Source organism: Euprymna scolopes, chromosome 39, assembly GCF_053919585.1.
Source record: "Euprymna scolopes isolate OS-2025 chromosome 39, ASM5391958v1, whole genome shotgun sequence".
NCBI lineage: Eukaryota > Metazoa > Mollusca > Cephalopoda > Sepiida > Sepiolidae > Euprymna > Euprymna scolopes.
Genome location: NC_136520.1, coordinates 37,273,689 through 37,295,450, shown reverse-complemented (window position 1 = coordinate 37,295,450; position 21,762 = coordinate 37,273,689). Strand labels below are relative to the sequence as shown.

Genomic DNA, 21,762 nt, shown 5'->3' with positions numbered 1-21,762 from the left:
CTATAGAACAGAAATTGTGTTGTAGATATATTCCAAATTTAACCAAAATACTTATACAAGTATTTGGACTAAGGTGGTACAATAATATGGGAGTCCGTATTCAAGCTAAAGTAACTAATAACTAGACATGAGACTGGTGTATGTTTTAGTGATTTTTACCAATCAGTCACTAGCAGTAGCTCCCAGTCGTGTCAAAGTATTTGGTTCTATTGTTTCTCTCTCTCTTCTTTATTAACTAGCCTGGGTACCTGATGTTGGCCGGTTGTTAAGCAAAAAAAAAAAAAAAAATAGTGGTGGCAGGCAGGCTCAAACCCGTACCGCGAAGGAGGAAAAGAACGTGAAAAAAAATTGTGACATCTTTTCTGTTGCACTCATCACTAAACTGGAAGTGACGAATGTTTAAATTAAGGCTAGTCAATCAAAAAGAGGGGATGACTTTTGAAAATATCAGTGAAAAAAGCGACCCCCCTCCCTGTAGAAATGTGCCCAGTTGAGGGTGAAGCAATTAATGTTTTTAGCCAATTTTTCGATATTTGTCGTTCAAAGGGTTGAACTTCAAAATGGTACCGACCTTGTAAAAATCTGTCATCTCTGAAAGTTTTTATGAGACATAAATGCATACATACATTTAAACAGACAGGTGAGATTTTCTTTATTAATGCCCATAAATGGTATGACTTCAAAAACTTAATCTGTGGTAGAAGAGCCGCAAAGTGTCGTAGGGGAGAACAAGGTCGCTCTATCTGCTTTGTTTTCTTCATTTTCATTTTTATAAGGTGCAGCAAACTAAGTATTATGGTATCCATTCAAGACAGTTTTGGATTAATAGAGATTAGTATTTAAATGCAAAAAGGAGCACAAGTTTAACCATATATTTCTTTTTCTCAAAGTCTGTGATGTCCTTGACACATTGTTCCCTTCCACATATTCCAGGTCTCTAGCAGTTTGTTCACACAATGATAGTTGGTAAGGCTAGGATGTGCTTCAGATGGTCTTTATAGTGCATTTTGGGAGCTCCTGATGGTCTGGTCCCGATGGCAAGTGAATACCAATCAATACAACACTACAAAATCAATGATGCTAAATGTAGGGCTGATACGGTTAAATGGGTGATTAACCAAGCAAAGGTTTTCAGAAATTATTATTCAATTAATGTAACAGTTTGAAGGCAAGTGATAAATGGATTACTTTTTATACTAATTTTAATGAGAAAAATGTTTTTTTTATTCATTTTTACTTTTGTTCGTCCCAAACAGGACGTATTTTCACTTGGACGTAAAGAGCTACTATTTGGAATCATGTCAGAAGATGAGCGAGATGTTTGTTCATTATACATTTAAAGAAAACTGTTACAGAAGACTTTCCAGTATCCACAGACCTCTATTAGTGAAGGGTTGGAATTTTGCTGCTAAATGGGTTTATCAGGTGTGCATTTATCGGGGGGGGGGAGCGTATGCAAGTGCAATAAGTTCATCAGAGCACATTCCATTAAAGTACTTGTAAAATAGGCATAGGGCTACAACATTAGTGATGGGACAGAAGTTGGAGTTTAGTTGCTAATGTGAAAACTATTAGATCGGAGACTGTGTTTTTGAATCCTGTCCAAGAGGGAGAGACTAGTGATAGATCCACCAGCCCAGGTATGGCGACAGTTCTCCATGGATGAGCGAATGGTGGCCTTGTAGAGATAAATGATACTTTTAGGTGTTAGTAATTTTCTATCATGGTAAATAGAGCTCACCTTCTTTGCAGCAGCCTTGGCAATGTCTTCAATATATTTGTTCACTCTCAACTGTTTTGGTTTACAAACTGTCAAAGAGCAGATTAAGTTTGTAACCTGGTATAGTACTCTATTGAAAACATTTTCTACTATAGTTTGTAAAATCGAATAATTACATTTATGTTTGAGAACTTTTGAGTTAAGGATTGCTAATTTAAACTATTCGGATTACTATTCTGAACCGAGATTATGTTCTCAATGTTTTAGCCAAAATGGTACTTCCAACTTTATATTGAATTCTGAAATTTGTACAGAATTTCAAACTGAAACCTTTATTTACTTCCGAGGAATGGATTTTTCTATTCTCCAAATAAGACATTGTCACTTGAATGGATTGGTTATTATTTGGAATTATGCCTAGGAGCATTATGAACAGCAAGATGTTTGTTCACATTGCATTTAAATTTCTGCACATTCATGGAAGCAGGATGGTTTCATTTCATCAGACATGACAAAGTAGAAGACTTGCATAAATCTTAATTATATTCTTTGTATCTCCTGTACTGAGCATTTAACCTTCATTTCCAGAAGACTATCACTTAACCCAGAGGAAATTTCACATAAATGTACTTTATGTGTCTGGCAGTGTTTTTAGATAGGTTTTGCATCGTAATGTCTCAATAAGTATCAATAATCGAAATAATCCAATGAAAGAAGAAACGGACGATTTTTACCAAAGTTAACACCTTACGTAGATTAACATCACAAGTGCATTTGAGAAGTTTTATTACCACACAAGCTGAAAGGTCAGACATATAAAATCAGCAGTAGGTTCTCTAATATGACAAGCATGCTTAAAATCAATGCTTCGGTTTAAAGCATAATTGCACCATGATACTTAACTTTTTCATTTGAAACTGTTATTCAAGCCATTATCACCACACAACCAGTAAGGCCAGGCATATAAAATCAACAGTAAGTTATTTAATGTAACAGGCACATTCGAAAGGAATGTTTCTGTTTGAAGCATGACACTGGACGTTATGTATTTGAAACTTTAATTCAAGCCATTATGTATAAAAAGTAATTTTATAAAATCAACAGTAGGTTCTTTACCATGCAATGTAGACTTCAAGTCCTTATGGATTAAGTCACTGTAAGGAGGCATGTGAAGCTTCCTCCTGGTGCACCATGATGGGTCTCCAACTAGAATCAATCGATTTGATTGAAAAATGGGTGATTTCACTGATTTTGATGACAATAAAAATATGGAATTTTGAAACCTTCATTGATCATTCAGTCTTGGGCAACGTCGAGTCTCCCTGCTAGTTTTATATACTAATAAGTCAGCACTTATCAAGGCCAAAACACTCGAGGATAAGGCTTAATGAGATTGTCGGTTGGATGATTAATCATACTATGAGAAGTTGGTTTTGTATTACTGTACACATAGATTCGAAAAAGTTGTCAAAAAACAAATATATAACAAATGTTATCAAAGGCAAGATAAGTTACTTTTCTGCCAAACTGGATATATTTTTTGTGTTTTTATTCAATGTAACATATTTATTCAGCTCGAAAAACAGTGTTTACCGATGTATTTGAAAACTCAAGATGGCGTCTCACACCCTCTTTAACACCGTAAGTATGGAAAAAGGTGTTATAAATAAAAAAAACTATACAAAATACTATTAAAAACCCGCCGAATATATGTCAACCTATGTCACGGTAACATATATTGAGCGAGTTTTTAACAGTATTTTATCCGGTTTTTTATTTATAACATCTTTTCCCACACTTATCGTGTTAAAGAGAGAATAAGACGCCATCTTGAATGTTCCAATACATCAGTAAACACTGTATGGTTTTCGAGCTGAATAAACATGTTACATTGTATAAAAACACGAAAAATATATCCAGTTTGGTAGAAAAGTAACTTATCTTGTCTTTGATAACATTTATTTGTTATATATTTGTTTTTTGACAACTTTTTCGAATCTGTGTACAGTAATACAAACCCGAGAAGTTTAATCAATAGTTGATTGAGAAAATAATCAGTATTAGTCCATGTCATTACAAGCGACTGGGGATTGCTTGTGAATTTGATATTCTTATGAAATTTCCTCCTTTGGAAGAAGCCGGTTCAAACCACTTAGAATGAGTGTCACTTAAGAATCTGTTGCACCACAATCCCATTTAAAAGAGTATATGCTGTAGTAGAACGATCAACTAAATTTAGCACATTAGAAATGTACTCAAATGTATCCATTTTACACAATTATTTAAATTGTTGATTTCTTTTTTTTTTTTTTTTTTTTTTTTTGTTACATGAAAAGTTGAATTTATCTACAAGTGAAATTTGAATAAATTTAAAGTTGAACAATTTGTTCAAGAACAAATTAACTCCTGAATAATTCATGACTTTAGTGACCATCTGTTGCCAATCTTTTCAATATATTAACTCGTCCAATTTCTATCCAACACATAATAGATCAGACACGTTTTAATATTGAATCCATTACATAATACAGGGGACACAAAAAAAGAAAAAAAAGTACCCCTGAAATCGTTAATAAAATCCCCCCCCCTCCCAATCTAACTCCGTTTGGTACAATGTCTTATTGTTCACAATGTTTTAGTTAGGAATGTCCCACACTCTTATATAGCTGTTCTTGGAGAACCATAAATTGGCATCAATTGAAATAAATGGCTCTCGCCTTGGGGAGGCCTCATGTTTTGACAAGCTTCTGGGCTTGACCTTTACTCCTGATCTGAAATGGAACACATGCATCAAATCCGTTGTCAAGGTTGCTTGAAAAATGGTGGGATCCTTCTATTGATCCAGTAGATATCTCACTGCTGATGCAATTCTCTATCTATATAAGAGCCAGGTACATCCAAGGATGGAGTACTGTTGCCACATCTGGGCAGGAGCTGCTAGAAAGGACTTGTCCTGCTTTGATAGAGTTCAGAATACTTTGTAACCTCATAGAGGATGTCCTTTTCTCTTCCCTGCAACCTCTTTCTCACAGAAGAGATGTTGCAAGTTTGTCTCTGCTTTATCATTATTTTCATGGCAAGTGCTCGACTGAGCTTCAATCTATGGTCCCCCCCCTTGCCAAACTTTCACAAGAAACACTCCTCTAGCTGAAAACACTATCAATAATTTCCCCCACTCTTTATCTGTGCCTAAACCTAAACATAGATTCCATGAACAAAGCTTCTTTCTTAGAACTGCACACCTGTGAAACTGTCTTCCATTTGCCTGCTTTCCAGCTGACTACAATATGGTTGTCTTCAAGTCCAACGTAAACAAGTTCTTGATTAGCCGTTCCCTTAATGGAAATTTAGTAAATTTGTTAACTTACTAACGATTACTATATGGTCCAATTGACTACTGTACACTTTTTAACCCTTATCCTCGAGTGGTCTCTGGGGCTTGATGTGGTGATGCCTATGTATATAAAAAAAAAATATTTGGATATGATGTCCAAAATTATCAGAAACCTTGGCACTACTCTGATTTCGGTTACACTAGTCCACTTCAGTTTTTTCAGAGGGGGGGGGGTACAGTTATCAAGGGCCACCTAAGATCAAGGGTTAATGAGTGTTAGGTGGCCGCTGAGACAATATCATGATGATTGGTAATTGTGCAACTCTTGGATAGGGTTCAGTCCAAAGGTATTGTGTTCCACAGATGGGTAGTTCTTGGAAAGAAACTTTGTTCATGGAACTTTCATTTAATTTTAGATACAGATACAGAATAAGGGAAATTCCTGGCAGTTGTAGCTATATCAGGCCTCTACGGACAAATTTATCTTTAGCTGACTTTGGACAACTAAATATTTTCGTTTACTAGCCAAATAGAAATGTTACTAGCCAAACCCACATGATTTTTAGAATATGACGTCTTCGTTTTGTGGCAAGTATGTACATTCCCCCCACTCTTTATCTGTGCCTAAACCTAAACGTAGATTCCATGAACAAAGCTTCTTTCTTAGAACTGCACGTTTTCCTGCTTTCCGGCTGACTACAATATGGTTGTGTTCAAGTCTAATGTAAATAAGTTCTTGATGAGCCGTTCCATATAAGTTATCAAATTACCGAATTTTCATTACTAATGATTACTATATTGTCCAATTTCTACTGTACACTCTTTAATCCTTATCCTTGAGTGGCCTCTTGGCCTTGATAATGTGGTGATGCCTGTGTAAAAAAAAAATCATAAAGATTTTTCTGTGTGTTTTTTTTATTTTTTATTTTAATTTTTTTTTAATTAGTGTAATTCTAAATATACAACAAATTTTATGTTGATACTTGAAGGTATAAACATTCTAATTTCTTCAGATGTTTTTTAAACAGCCTTCGTTAAAAAAAAAAAGAAAAGTATATTGTTCTATTAAACTTTTATTGTTTAAATAATTAACTGTTCGTTTTATATAAAAAAAAAAAAAAAAGTTGAAAAGATATTTTTCATTCAGTAGTGAGCTTTGGAAGACTGTCAGTGAAAGAAATACAATCGCCAAAAGATAAGTGTTTCATTATTTCTAGTCTCCACTATGAAAAATCAATCGCAAATGCAACTGTTTCACTCGCAATGTAGAGCCCTGTATATGAATGTTTGTTACAAATGTTTTACCATAGATAGAAGCTTAGTTGAGCACTTGCCATGAAAATAACGATGAAGCAGAGAAAAACTCTCAACGTCTCTTCTGTAAGAAAGGTTGTAAAGAGGAGAAAACCTAGATCTCCTTATCACCCATCCAGGCCTGCATCCAGAGAGCCAATTCAGCTTTGAACTGTATAGCCATAGCAGATGTCTCGGTACACCAAACTAGATACAAAATGCCATTGTTTTATTAGACAAATGTCGTGTAGCGGGGGGGGGGGATATTAGAGACAATATATCAGTTAGTGTATCGAGACGTCGTTTGTATAACGGCGTAAACGACAGTGACGGTTCTAGTTAATTCATATTATTATTAACAGGAGACCTGTGAATGTGAAAAGAGAGATGTGGAACACAGTTCTTTTACGTCTTCAGAGAAGAGGATACTTTATTGATGATTGCGGAGGGGACAAACAGTTAACACTTGAAGGGTGTTGCACAAAGTTCATTACAAGATGATAGATAAAAATATTTACCTTTCTGTTGTAATGATGACACAAAGACAAACAGTTTACAAAATATAGATGGTGATTCTTTATTCATCCAACAGGCTGAGTGATGAATCAGGAATTCAAGCTTGTATGACTACATGGTCTCCTCTTCGCCTCCAAGGGCATCAGCTCTCAGGCTGACCGACTCCTCTCCCTTATGTCTTGACTCACACTAAGTTGCTTTCTGACTTTGTCTCCCTAACTGACTCAAACCCATCTCAATATATTGGAATTCCCTTTACTTCCACACATCAGACACATGGCCAAACAATGTGACTCCCTCATGTTTCGGTCCTGGATATGACCTAAAACTATATCCGATGGTGAGGCCCCACCTTGCGGGCCTTGGGGAGTGTGGAGTCACCCTTTAATTGCCATTGCTCCCAGGTCCACTCTGACCCGGAGTGGTAGTACCTGTTAGGGTCCCAACTATGGGTTAAATAGAATCCGACTTAAAAATATACTCCATTAAAAATCGTTCCTCAAAATAACTAGATTCGGCATTAAATAACCTGAAAAAGGTTGATATGCCGTAAAACAACCAACCAACCCTCATGTTTCAAATTCCATGTACGCTTTGCACATGCATCCACGTTGGTAACAAAGAAATTCCTAAATTAATTGTTTAATTTTTAACCTATTTATTTTGTCATTATGTCTAAACTGCATTGTTCATATCTAACTCTGACATAAATAATATTTAGTTCTGCATTCCTAGGATTTCAATGTTTTTTTTTTTTTAGTGAGGAAGACTAATTAACCTACGTTTCCAAGTTCGATCCCACCTCTCTCTCTCTCTCTCTCTCTCTCTCTCTCTCTCTCTCTCTCTCTCTCTCCCTTTTATTTTTTTTTTATTTAGTCTTTGTGCCAATATCCTCCCACCCGTTAATTACCAACTTATTTAATTCACTATCCTCTTTTTTTTCACATTCTTTTTCTCCTTCGCGGTACGGGTTCGAGCCTGCCTGCCTGCCTATTACCACTTTTTTTTTTCTCAACACACACTTCCAAGCACCCAGGCAACGCTGGGCACCTCCACTAGTAATATATAAAATCGGTTTGATTCTTGAACTTACTGTAGTACGGCATAATCACGTTGACACACCAGTTCTCGCTAAATCACCAAAGTTAAGCAATGTTGAGCCTGATCAGTACCTGACGGGGTGACTAATTTGGGAATACTAGGTACTATGTGTAGAGAATGTCAACACCTCCCTGCTAGAGTTGCAAAAACCTAGTGTTGTCATCTCCCCTAACAGGGATGCGACTGAGGATTGCCTCATGGAACTTTCTCCTTCTGATGAAGCCGGTTAAATCCGCATTAGGGTTTCATATTTTTTTCATTGAACCTAGATAGCATTTGCATCTAACAAATCAATATTTTATTTAGTCTGGCTACCAGATCAGGCTGTCTGAAGATACCGGTTTCCTGATCTAAAATGTGCAAAACATTGTTATTTATTTTTATTTTTCATTGCAAAAGTCAATCATGTTCTGCAAAGCCAAAAACAACAATTTTCAACTACAACAACCAAACCAAAATTTGAAGATTGTTGTTCTGAGGGTTGAACATCCATGTTCATCCTGGAGGGTGATGGATAATACATGCTGAAATGTGAAGCAAAGTTTGCGCAATCTCTATCATTCCTCTCTAGTCGGCGTTACTTGATTCCAGTGGCAAGAAGTCCAGAACAACTGGAAACAATGCGGAGATAAGCGCAGAGCACATGGAGCGCCTAGTATTCCTAAATGATCACCCACCTTAGTAATGACCAGAATGCTTAATTTTGATGATATAATAGAAATAGGTGTGTCAATGTGATATCATGTATAATTTTAAGATATAAAGAACTGAAGCATATAAACATTTACTAAAATGACCGGATTCAGCATTAAATAACCCCAAAAGGATTGATATGGCATAAGGAAAAACCATCAAACAACCAATTCTCATCAGTGCTCCGTTTTCTGCTTTTTATGATTTTCCTTGCAACTGATTTATGTATTTCAATATCTTTTTTTTTTTTTTTCTTTTTCTTTTTTTCTTTTTTTTTCTTTTTTTTTCTTTTTTTTTCTTTTTTCTTCTTTTTTCTTCTTTTTTCTTCTTTTTTCTTCTTTTTTCTTTTTTTTTCTTTTTTTTTCTTTTTTCTTTTTTTTCCTTTTTTTTTCTTTTGTTTTTTTTTTTTTCCAAATTAAAATATTTTGTCTAGGAATGTGGTTACAATGGACTTTTTTTTGCTAACCATAACATATGCTACAGCATGAATCATTAATAAAATATCAAGAAATCAACGTTGTTCCATCTTTCGCATAAATTATTCTATTTTGCTTAAATTAAATATTAAATTATTCCTTTCTTAATATTACTAGCACTAGACTTTTGCGCATGAAAAACCAGCAAAAATTGTAGATCGTTGACTAAGAATGAGTGTTTTATGCTAAATTGATGGTAAAATTTGGGCTAATTGTATTGATTATTAATTCCCTAACTGTGCATTGAACAAATATCATAATACTTAGTTTGCTGCACCTTATACACTAGCCTGGATGTCCGGGTATTTTGGAGGTGTGTAGTGAGCAAAAAAACCCAACAAAGTGGTAGTAGGAAGACAGGCTCGAACCCATGACGCGAATGCAGAAGCGAAAGTGGAAAAAAAAAAAAAAAAACTGACGTCTTGCGGTTACTCCATGACACGACAGGAAGTTTGGAACGTTGAAATTAAAGTCATTCCAACCGATACAATGACTTGCAAAAATGATAACGAAAAAAACACTGACCTTCCCTGTAGATAACTGCTCAGTTGAAGGTGAAGGAATTAATGTTTTTAGCCAATTTTTCGATATTTGTCATCCTAAGGGTCGAGCTTCAAAATGATACCAATCTCGTGAAAATCCGTCGCTTCTGTCGATAGTTTTAGGCAGACATACAAACATACATACATTTTAAACAGACAGGTGAGATTTATTTTATAGATAACAAAATTCCATACAAAATTTAAGTTAAATTAGCCCAGTAGTTTCTGAGAAAATTTCTAAAGTAAATGTGGGATTGTGATGACCAATCTCTATTAATCTGTAACTATGCATTGAATGAATACCATAATACTTAGTTCGCTGCACCTTATAACAAAAGTTCATGCAAAACAAAACTTCAGCTAAGTAGTTTAATTTTAAATTATCAGTTTTTTTTATTGGGGGTTTGATCCATCCATTAGATTTTCCTGAAACTCAGCCAAAATGTGGAGGCCATTGTTCTTTATATAAATTCAGTATGGGTGACCATGGCAAAATTCTGGTTCACATCCCTCTGCGACTTTTAGGGCTAAAAGAAAAATGCCTTTTTGTAGTTCTTTTTTTCATATTACTCAAAAACTTGATATGTATGTCTATATAGTGGTTTTCCATGCTGCTGAATTCAAATATACATGTCTTAAGGTGTGAAGCTGAACCGTTTGCCTATTTTCACTGGGATTTGGCATTGCTAGGACCTCAAAAGGTGTCACAAATGCTCCCAAATTGCAAAAAATTACACTTTTTATCCTATAACTTTTACCCTATCCATTTAATTTTTCTGAAACTGGGCGAAAATGTGAAGGCAACGTTGGCCCTTCACACTTCTTACATTCATCATTTCTTCACTAGTTTTTGTGGCATCATCTCACATGCAGTGCCAGAGGGGGACCACACATTCATGGCTTGTTTCTTATATTTTATACTTGCATTGTGTACTTACTTGTATCAGTATGGTCAGATGTAATTTCTTTATTGTATAATATTTCGGGAAAATTTCCTCACGTCAGATATGTTTTTGACTTTAGTTCAATCATGCATATGGGAGGAGGGGGCTATTGTAAATCAAATTATGTTGTATTAATAAAAGGTAAATCTGCATAAAAAAAAATAATTTAGGAGAATCTTTGTTGAAATTGAAATTAGTCTTCCTAAAGAAAGGAACATTTGACCTGATAAATATTTATCCACTAAATGAAAATAATATTCTTAAACTGAATTATTTGTTATATTAAAATAAAACCAATCATTGAATTCAAAAAAAAAATAATAGTTAATAAATTTTATAACATACTATGCAAATTAGTTAACATAAGTTAGATTGCGTATACATAAGCAATATATATATATATATATATATAAAATATATTTTAGTCATCGACATACAGACCTGTTTCGTTGTTTCACAACTCATCAGTGCCGCTAGACTAACACCTCTCCCAAGCCGAGGATCGAACCTAGAACCGTCGTGATGACAGTCGGCAGTCCTACCCCCTGACTACGGAATCGGTGGCCGAAATTAAACTGTCGGAATGCGTATTTAAATAGACATCCGTCCGCTACTCGTAGAGGGCTCAAACGTTTTGTTTGTAAACAAATTGCGAGCTTCGCATTATTTCAGCTAAATTAAGTAGCGAGTAAGATAATTTACGAGAGTGCTCTACCAAAGAGGGGAGCTTTATAAAATATATTTTAGTCATCGACATACAGACCTGTTTCGTTGTTTCACAACTCATCAGTAAATATAGGATGTTGTTATGGTGTTAAGTAGAATCAACTTGAAATAGAGCGTTTTGACTTTACCGTTAGTTTAAAAAATGAGCCAAACTTCTGCATTCATTTATTTAGATAATAATTTTCAATTTATCCTATGTGTTTTTTTGTTTTTAGCTGGGGATTGGACATCCTCCCAGCTGTCAAACATTCACCTGCTATCTCATATTCCAATCAAGAAATCTTTTTGAGATTCTAAGCATTCATTGAAGTGCAATTGTTTTTATCTCTCGCACTTGGTTCACTGGATATATTTGCCAGGTAGTGTTTGACATTTTTTCATAAGCTCTGTTGTTTCTATGATTATTGGAATGATGGAGATCTTCCTAAGATTCCAATTTCTTTTCATGTTGCATATTTGTAGGCACATAGGATTCAACAAAAGCGATTACTTTTGTCTCTGAATCCTCTTAAGCCTGCCTACTACCACTTTTTTTTTTGTTGTTGTTTAACCAGCACCCTTACACACACCTCCACTTTCTTTTCCACCTTCGAATCACAGGTTCGAGGCTACCTACCTACTACAACTTTTTTGCTCAACACACACCTCCAAACACCTGGCAACATTGGGCACTCAGCTTAGTCTTATAGAAATTTACTTCCAAAGTAATATATCTCTGTTCACGTCTTTATTTATACCGCTTTCTCTCATAGTGGAGCAGCTTAATGTGATTTTTTGCCAGAATCGTTCATTTGGTGATACAAGCATGAAATTTGGCATCAATAGTCTCTGTAAGTTACTTTTTCAGAAAAAAGTGCTGGCCATCAAAAATTCCAATATGGCGACCATTTTTTTCAAGATGGCCGCCAGCAAACCATAAATTTCCATAAACGTTCATTTTTTTCCAACTTTTATGCCTAAAAAGGACTGCTTATGCAAGGATGACAAAGTGGTTAACCTGTTTTGCCTATAAAATGCCCCAAAAAGGCTTACAAACCATGCTAGCCATCCTGAAGAAATCAGGTGTTCTTAATTCCGTTACCTTCCTCACTCCATACAAGCCCCTGAATCAACCCATTGAGAAATTGTGACCAAGGCGGCACATCTCACGAGGATCAAATTAAGTACCACCGTTTTTTCCACAGAAGGAGAATTTTGCAGAATATTATGACGAGAGTGTATGTCACTCACTACCAGGGCACACTGGTGACAGACACTGCTGTGGAACTCAGCATAGGGTTCAATATCAGCTAAACTCCAGTTTAGTATCCCAAATGCTATCTAGCCAGCCCCTAAGGTTGGATAGCCGCAGGATGTGCCAGCGCGGGAGAGCCGAGCCAAGGATGACAGGGGCTTTATTGTTATCTGGATGGTGTACAGATCGCACGGGATTTAAATGATATTGGATGAACGATCGGGTTAGGTGTAGGGCAGCAGCATGAACCTAACTGTATCCCATACATCAAAGTGAGCAAAGGTGGTAAGGTGGTAAAAGGATAAACCCTCGGCCTACACCACTTCAACGACACTTACGATGGATGCCAAAACTAGACAGCAAACTGACTGGAGTAAATGTTGCCTTTGTCAGGTTGACAAAAGAGATGAAACTCTAATTTCACCTCTTAGCTCATTCCAGAGGAAACAGGACTATGCTGGATATGCGAAAATTGCAAAAAATGTGCCTTTGTTTTATGCCCTTAATGATATGCCAATACCCTTTAATCCAGCACGGTTAGATGAAGAAGAAGGCATAGAAGCCACACTGATACGAAATAAAGCAAAATATCACCAAAGCTGCCGACTATTGTTCAATAACACAAAGCTGTCAAGAGGACAGAAAAGGAAAATAACCCCCAGTACATCAGGCACAGAAGAGAATCGTGAGAAGAGATAAAGGACCTCAGACCCTCCAGAGGTACAGTGCTTCTTATGTGAAGAAGAGGATGAAATATCAAATTTAAGACAGGCAATGACCATTCAGCTGAATGAAAGGCTTAATCAGTGTGCCCGGACCCTAAACAATGGAAAGCTCCTAGCAAAGTTAAGTGCTGGTGATGTTGTTGCCCAAGAGCTGAAGTATCACCCTCGATGCTTGGCACAGTTATACAACTCAGAGCGAGCACATCTTAATGTCATGAAGCAAGAGGAGAATGACAGCGGTCAAGGGAAAGACGTTTACCCCCTAGCGTTTTCAGAGCTTGTGATCTACATCATGGATAGCATGGTTACCGGTACAGAAACAACACCAGTGATATTTCAACTTGCTGATCTAGCCTCACTTTACAAGCGTCAGCTGCAACAACTAGGTGTGGAATCCCCAGAGGTCAATTCTACCAGATTAAAAGAGCAGTTACTCTCTAGGATCCCTGAGCTGAAAGGGCTAGATGTCCTTCTTGCATTCAGAAAAGATATAAGCACCATTCTATCTGATGCTAGCAAGTACAGTGAAGCCATTCATCTGGCTAAAGCTGCTGATATCATCTGGAAAGAGATGCTGGCTCACAAGACAAAATTCAGCCAGGCATTTCCAGAAGGGTTTGGAGAGGAAGCCGTTCCCCAGGCACTTCTGCAGTTTGTTTGCAGTATTGAGCATGGGGTGAACATAAGATCCCATCTGAGTCATGGTATTGTGCAGTCAGATGTGGCCATTGCTCAACTACTGCAGTTCAACTGTTACTCAAAGTACAGGGAAGGTTTGAAATCTCAAAGACATGCCAAAGACCGTTAAACACCATTTGCTGTTTATGTTGGAATGAAAGTTTTTACAAAGACAAGAAAGAGACAACTGATCGACAAGCTGCATGAGAATGGAATAAGCATATCTTATGACAGTTTTGGAAGTATCAGGACAGTTGGGTGAGACTCTTGTAAAGCAATATGTGGAAGATGATGTCGTGTGTCCACCAAATTTGAGGAAAGGGCTGTTCACAACATCTGCTGTAGATAACATAGATCACAACCCAACAGCAACAACATCAAGCACATCTTTCCATGGTACAAGTATTTCAATGTTCCAGCACCCAAGTTCAGATAATGTTGGAGAAGCACGCATCTTGGCCAATGTTGCAGAAGGTCGGACGAAGAAGGTCCCGAATCTTCCAGAGTCATATACAAATATTCCACCAGCCTTCTTCCGTAAGAAGAATCCAGAACCAAGCATCCGTGATGACTTTTCACTTCCAGATCCCAGTCTTTTCCAAGAGGAGGTCAAGCTTGAAAATGAATGGTTGGAAAAGGTCCATAATACCACTGATGTAGATGGTTCACCAAATGTAACATGGTCTGCCCATCATGCAAGCAACCAAAGAGCAGAATTTGTGACTAGTATAAATGCTTTGCTGCCCCTTCTGCGAGAGCAAGCACACAGTGTTGCCACCATAAAGCATGCTATGGACAAAATCAAGGAAACTGTGTCGTTCCTCAACCCAGGACAAACACCCGTTATAACAGCAGACCAGCCACTCTATGCACTGGCGAAACAGATACAGTGGCATTGGCCAGACATATATGGGGAGGACAAGTTTGTAATAATGATTGGTGGACTACATATTGAAATGATAGCCTTTAAATCAATAGGGTCAATGTTAGAGGGCAGCGGATGGACTGGTGCACTTGTTGAGGCAGAAATAGCATCTTCAGGCTCTGCAGATTCATTTCTATCAGCTAAAAATGTTACAAAGACTCGCCAAGCTCATCAGGTTACAGTAAGCAGTTTATTCAAGCTCTTGAAGAAAGGTTGCAGTGCATATCTTGTTGAACAGGAAGACAGTGATGAGAAAACTGTCACCTTTGAAGAGTGGTGTGGCTTCCGCAGTAAAGAGAGTCCTCTGTTTCAGTTTTTGTTCTTGATTCTGAACATGGAGCTGACCATTCTGACACTGATACGTGCTTTCAGAGAGGGAAATTTTGCATTGTATCGTGAATCTCTGGCAGAACTGATACCCTATTTCTTCGCAAACAACAGTGTTAATTACGCACGATGGCTTCCAGTTCATCTTCGAGATATGATGAGCTTAGAGAGGCAACACCCAGAGGTTGTACAACAATTCCAAAATGGAAACTTTGTAGTTCACAAATCTACATAGGCATTTCTCATCAGTCGCCATTGACCAAGCCCACGAACAAAATAATGCTAGCATCAAAGGAGATGGTGGAGCTATTGGGCTGACAGAAGATCCAGCAGCTCTTCGAAGATGGATGGTGGCTGGGCCAGAAATAAGGAAGTTGGTGGCCGACTATGAAACAGCATCAGGGAGACACTCGTCACCATGAACAGTCACCTGCAGCTCAGAAGACATTCCTTGAGAAGGTTCAAAGGCTCACCATGGTCCTAGAGGAAATGGGCAATCCATTCACTGAGGTGACAGGAGATCTGCTGACCCTTGACACAAAGGACATAGCAGAATCATCTGCGGCTGAACGTGTTGCTACACATCTTCAGAAGGGGAAAGAACAGTTCAAAACGTTTATGGATAAACTTAACGATGGTCAATATTTCTACCAGTCCATCAAGAAGAACAGCATAGATTTCTTCAAAACGAGGACTGGCCAAAGCAAACAATCTGAGAAGAAACTGCTAAAGGAGGATTGCCATCTGTTTTCCCGCCTTTTCATCTCTTGCCAAACTAGAGGTTGTGATCTACAGGAATTTTTCAAGCATGAGAACCAGTTGTTTCCCCCCTCTCTCAGCAAGAATGGTAACCTACGTCCAAGTACCAAGTCAGATCTTGTGGAAATTCTCCAAGAGCAAGTCCAGCTTCTAGAGTCCAAGCCAGAATCTGATGTACTGATTGTTGATGGGGCTTCACTGGTGAATGCTGTTGCACCAAAAACACCAAAGACATTTGAGGAATATGCCCAAAACGATATTCTTCCTTTGGTGCAGAACTACAGCCACACTCACAAGAGAACAGATATCATTTTTGATGTATACCATAAGACCAGCCTTAAGTCAGAAGCTAGATCTAAACGTGGAAAGGCCATCAGGAGGAGAGTTACCGCAAAGGGCAAACCGCCTACAAACTGGAAGAGCTTCCTTCGAGACAGCACTAACAAATCAGAACTCTTCCACTTCCTTACCGATGCCATAGCTGAAATGACCACAAGCAATGCAGTCCTTGTGACTAGGGAGGAAATCGTCATTACCAGTGCCAATTACACCAACTTCAGCTTAGAAGAATTGGCACTCTGTACGCATGAGGAGGCCGACACACGGATATTCTTACATGCTTGGCATGCAGCTAAGGAGGGCTACAAGTCTGTACTGGTTGATGCAAATGACACAGACATTGTAGTAATTGCCATATCGATGATGCCTTCTCTCACAGCAATTGGTCTTCAGGAAATGTGGGTGAGATTCGGCAAGGGGGAACACACCAGGTGGATTCCTATACATGACCTTGTGTCCAATCTAGGACCAGAGAAATCCAAAGGAATGTTGTTCTTCCATGCCTTCACAGGGTGTGATGTTGTATCTTCTTTCAATGGCAAGGGAAAAAAGACAGCCTTGCAGACATGGAATGTATTTAATGAAGTCTCAGCCACATTTGCAAAACTCAGTCTCAGCCCATCTGAAATTGAGGAGTCTGATCTACAAGTATTGGAGAAATATGTAATTCTCATGTATGATAGGTCCAGTGCAACCTCATCAGTAGATGACGCAAGACTTGACCTCTTTGCACGGAAGCAAAGGTCATATGACTTAATCCCACCAACTCAAAATGCACTCAAGGAACATGCCAAAAGAGCTGCCTATCAAGCAGGTCATGTTTGGGGACAGTGTCATACGTGATCCAGAACTTCAGTGTCCTTCAAAGTGGGGATGGTCAAAAGAAGATGACTCTTGGAAAATTGTGTGGACTTCACTGGAACCGATTTCAAAATGCTGCAGTGAACTGACAAAATATGGATGCAAGACTGACTGTGGTGGAAGGTGCAAATGTAAAAAGACTGGGTTGCATTGTACTAAACTTTGCAGTTGCCCTTGTCAAGCTTCTACAGGAACACTAGAACACTGAACGAGCTTAAAGTGAGTAATATTATGACAACAAAACCAACTTAAGCTCGATAAACGCACTGTATTATACAATAATATGCTGAAATTTTTCAAAATTTGGACTCCTATGGCGGCCATCTTGGAAAATGGCCGCCATATTGGAATTTCAGGTGGCCAGCACTTTTTTCTTAAAATCTACTATCCAGCGAATATTTATGCCAAATTTCATGCTTGTATCATCAAATGAACGATTGTTTGGGTAATCTGCTCCACTATCAAGTCCATATTTCCCTTGAACTTTTCCTGTAAACTGTACTTACTTCCTTAACTGACCTAGATCTGTTAACTCAAAAACTTTTATCCATTCTTTCAAGGTGACCATACCATCAAAGTCTCCTGTTTTGCACATGTCTACCTATACTGTTCAGATTTAATCTTCTGAGGTCATCAAATAAGGGAGGGTCAACAAATGACTCAAAACTAACAGCTGTTCCACATTTTAATTTAATGATTGTATTCTAAAATTTTATTCTTGGAAAATTGTTCTATATGTTTATGTAAAAGTATTCAATAAGGCTACAATTAAATCGTTCTGTATTTTGTTTACAAATTAAGTGTATTGAGTGCTGTTCTTAATGTCTAAACCAATTTCAAAAGCAATCTTATAATTCTTTTAACCTTTTAGTTTTTTATATACAGAGCATTATGCTGTAAATATTGGCTACTTGTTTAACTCTAATATGTATGAATTCTTCCATACAAATGTTGTAATTGCACAATCAATGTAGGTCATCTTACAATTTAGAAAATTACAGGTTTTAAAAGGATAAACCATTTTTCTTTTCGTTGTTTTTCTTTGTTTTTCTGTTCTTTTTGTTCTTTTTCAATCTTTTTGTTCTTTTTCATATATTTTCCTCTTCTATATTTTTTGTCAATTTTGGTTTTTGTTTTGTCAATCTTGGTTTTTGCATCAATTTTTTTTTTCTTGACAAGATGAAAAAATATTTTATTTTCAACCACAAATATTTTGAAAGTTATAGTGACATCTTGTATATAAAACTCTAAAATTGTGTGCAGAACACAATTTGAACATAACAGAATTTATATCCAAATTTTACATTTCTTCAAAAAAGTGAGATGTCTTTTCTTTTTCTTTTTTTTTTTTTTTTCATTTTCTCTAATGTCACCTGTAAAATTAAAAATGTCACATGAAATCAATCCTTTTACTTTTTTCCTTCTTCCTCTCTTTCTTTTGTGTGTCATTTATAATGTAAAATATTTGAAAGAACATCTCTACTCATTTGTTATAGTCTGCTAATAATAAACACAATATTAAAAATCTAAATTAAAAAATGTAAGTCGTTTTGATTATATTCTTTTGGTCTGTTCACCTTTTTCCATTCATCGCTGCATCCACAAATATCAAGTTCTCTCCTACAGTTGGCAATGTATAGTGTGCAGTCATGATGCAGTTTATAGTCAGTAAATTATCGGTTATCATAAAAAATTTCTCTAACAATGGTTATGAAGCATTTAGGAGAAGGTATCCGAATGCACAATGTGCCCATTTTTAACAAAAATGGCAAAAATATAAACTGAAATTATCATCTGAGACTGACTTGTTGGAAGTGAAATTCTTGCTGATGAAAAAAAAAAAAAAAAATTCCAATATGATCGTCTTCAAGTCCAACGTGAAAAAGTTCTTGATGAGCCATCCCCTTAAGTAATCCAATTTACCAAATTTTCACTATCAATTACTATATTGTCCCATTGATTATCATACACTCATTAACTCTTATCCTCGAGTGGCCTTCGGGTCTTCATAAGTGGTGACTCCTTTGTAAAAAAATATATATATATATATAATAGAAAATAAAATTAGAAATGTCTATCTCCCCCCCCCCAACAAATCCTGGCACAGTTAACATGAATTATTATCTATAAATTTTATGTATTATTCATCCAAGGCAATGCCAAGAAAAAATATACCAACTTTGTGGGTGGTTGTTTCAGTTTTTACTTTTTAGCTTGACATACAAACTCCTATACACATAGATAACTGCGATTTATATAATACTTTCAGGGTTATCCGGCATTGCCCGCATTAAAAGTGTAACAAATTTTTATTAAAACTCTATCTCTCTACCTTTCTCTATCCTTTTGTTTACCTCCTCCCCCTTTTCTCTTCTCTCTTTGCAAATCCCTCTTACTCCTCCACCCTAGCTGGACACACACACATATACACGCAAAAACTCTTTAATATAATAGATTCCATGTGGAAGAAGTCATTTTCTTTCAAAATTAGTATGATACTGACCCCCCTCCCTTCTGACGAAACCCAGTCCAGTTGATTCTCAGAATGAATAATTTTTTCCTAAATTTTAGATATTAGTGATTCGGGGCAATACTGATCAAGAAAATACAAACTTTGTGGGTATTTGTTTTGTATTTTTTACTTTCAGCTGAGCATACAAACATACATGCAATCAACTCCCTTTTGTATAATTTATTTAATATTTAAATTTGTTTTTCCAGAGAATTTTTTTTTCTTTATCTATTCAAAGTTTGTAATTGTTGTGAAATTAAAAAAAAAAAAAAAAAAAAAAAACGTTTTATTTCTGATGTTTATTTCTATTTATTTTTCAGGAAAGCACACATTTAAAGAGAATGAAACTGCAAACCAAGTGATCACGCTGCGAAAAATCATCTCCCAAACACTCCCACAAACAACTAAAGCAACACAGAAATCTATGATACTTCCAAAGCCAACAAAGGCGCCGATGAAAAATGTCACAAAAAATGAAACTGCTGTGAAAAAGAGTCAGTTGGACAAAGTCCTCCAAATTGGAGAGACGCTTAAAAATAAAACCTTGGAAAAACTATCTGCCATCGGCGTGATTAAAAGTCGTCCAATTATCAAGTTTATAAGCGAGTCGTTCAAATTGGATCTAAATATTACAATGATGGATCTTGCAGACTTTATGAAGGATACACAAAATCTGAATCAAGTCAAATTGCCAAGTGTTGACCTGAAAAAAGAAGTGGTCGGGACAACTAGTTTTAATAAAAGTCTGTTAGCACCTTCATCAGCTCCGATGAATGGCTCTAGAAACGCATGCCGATGCTTCCATGTACAGTGTGTATGCTGTGCACGAATATTAATGAAGCGTTTGCATTTGGACGACAAAGCCTGCGCTAATTTTACACTTTTACCAAAGTTTCAGGTAAGTTTGAAATGATAAATAAATAAAATAAAATAGTAATTATTATGACGTGAATTTGTGAGTAGTTAGAAAAAATAGGAAGAAATAATTAGATGAAAACGATTCCATGCTGATCAATGATAATGATTTTATTAAAAAAAAGTTACAACAGAAATAATCACTTTGAAATAAAGAGGTATTTAATTTGTCTGGTCAATATTAGGGGCAGATAATTCTGCTTCATGATGTCTTTGGGACGAGGGATATAATTTGAATCCAAAGTTATTTCCCCATAAAATGTAAATGTATTCTTTTAAAATGTAAAAATATTAGGGTTTCCCTTTAAAGTGTAACAATGTACGGTTTTCTTTTACAGTATAATGTTTAACAGCAATCATAAAGCCAAGAAGCTTTCATTTCACCATTTCCAAAATTTCTAGCATTGTGTTCTAATTAGTTTTGTAAATATTTCTAGATTCTATAATGATACCTTTTTTGTTAGGTCCAGTATCTAACCTACAATAAAAAAATAAAAAAAATCAAATTTTGACTCTTACTAAAAGAATGAGTTATTGCTCTTTTCTGATCTTTCTTTTTAGGTGTTTATTTAAGAACATTTACATTATAGGCAAACTGCCAAATTGAATGAAGTGTGTGTGTGTATATATATATATATATATATATATATATATATTAGTTTCTAATAAATTATACCAAAATATATTTGTTTCTTGCTAATAATATGGTACAACAATAACAAATGAAAATTGGTTAGCCAGATTGAAAGTTTGATTTGTCAGATTGAATGTGAATTAGATCCATCTGATATAATTATTTTCAGGTTTTAGAAGATGAAATATTTTTCTGGAAATATTCACTTAGGAACAGATTAATTTTATAATAAAGTTATAATTTTTTTTTTTTTTTTTTTTTTTTTTATATGCCATCTCACTCCCAACCATTCAGAAACAATTATCAGGAATCGTTTTTCTCTTTTCTCGGTTCTAATGGTTGAGAAGGTTGATTCTTGCTGCATATGCGTGTCCATGCACAGTCTAAGTTAATGTCTGCAGAGCTCTACATTGGGAGTGAAACAATCGCATTTGCAAGTGATTTTTCGAAGTGGCAACTAGAATAATACAACGCTTATCTTTTTTGGCGATTGCATTTTGTTTACTGA

General features: G+C 36.2%; 1 protein-coding gene across 1 annotated transcript in view; it reads left to right on the top strand.

Annotated features, from left to right (window-relative positions):
- Positions 1 to 21,762, top strand: part of LOC145263753 (uncharacterized) — an 87,352-nt gene that overhangs the window by 50,319 nt on the left and 15,271 nt on the right. Inside the window, exon 2 of the mRNA XM_080120773.1 lies at positions 20,026 to 20,603. Within this exon, the coding sequence (XP_079976899.1) occupies positions 20,026 to 20,603 (578 nt within the window). The remainder of the gene's footprint in view (positions 1 to 20,025; positions 20,604 to 21,762) is intronic.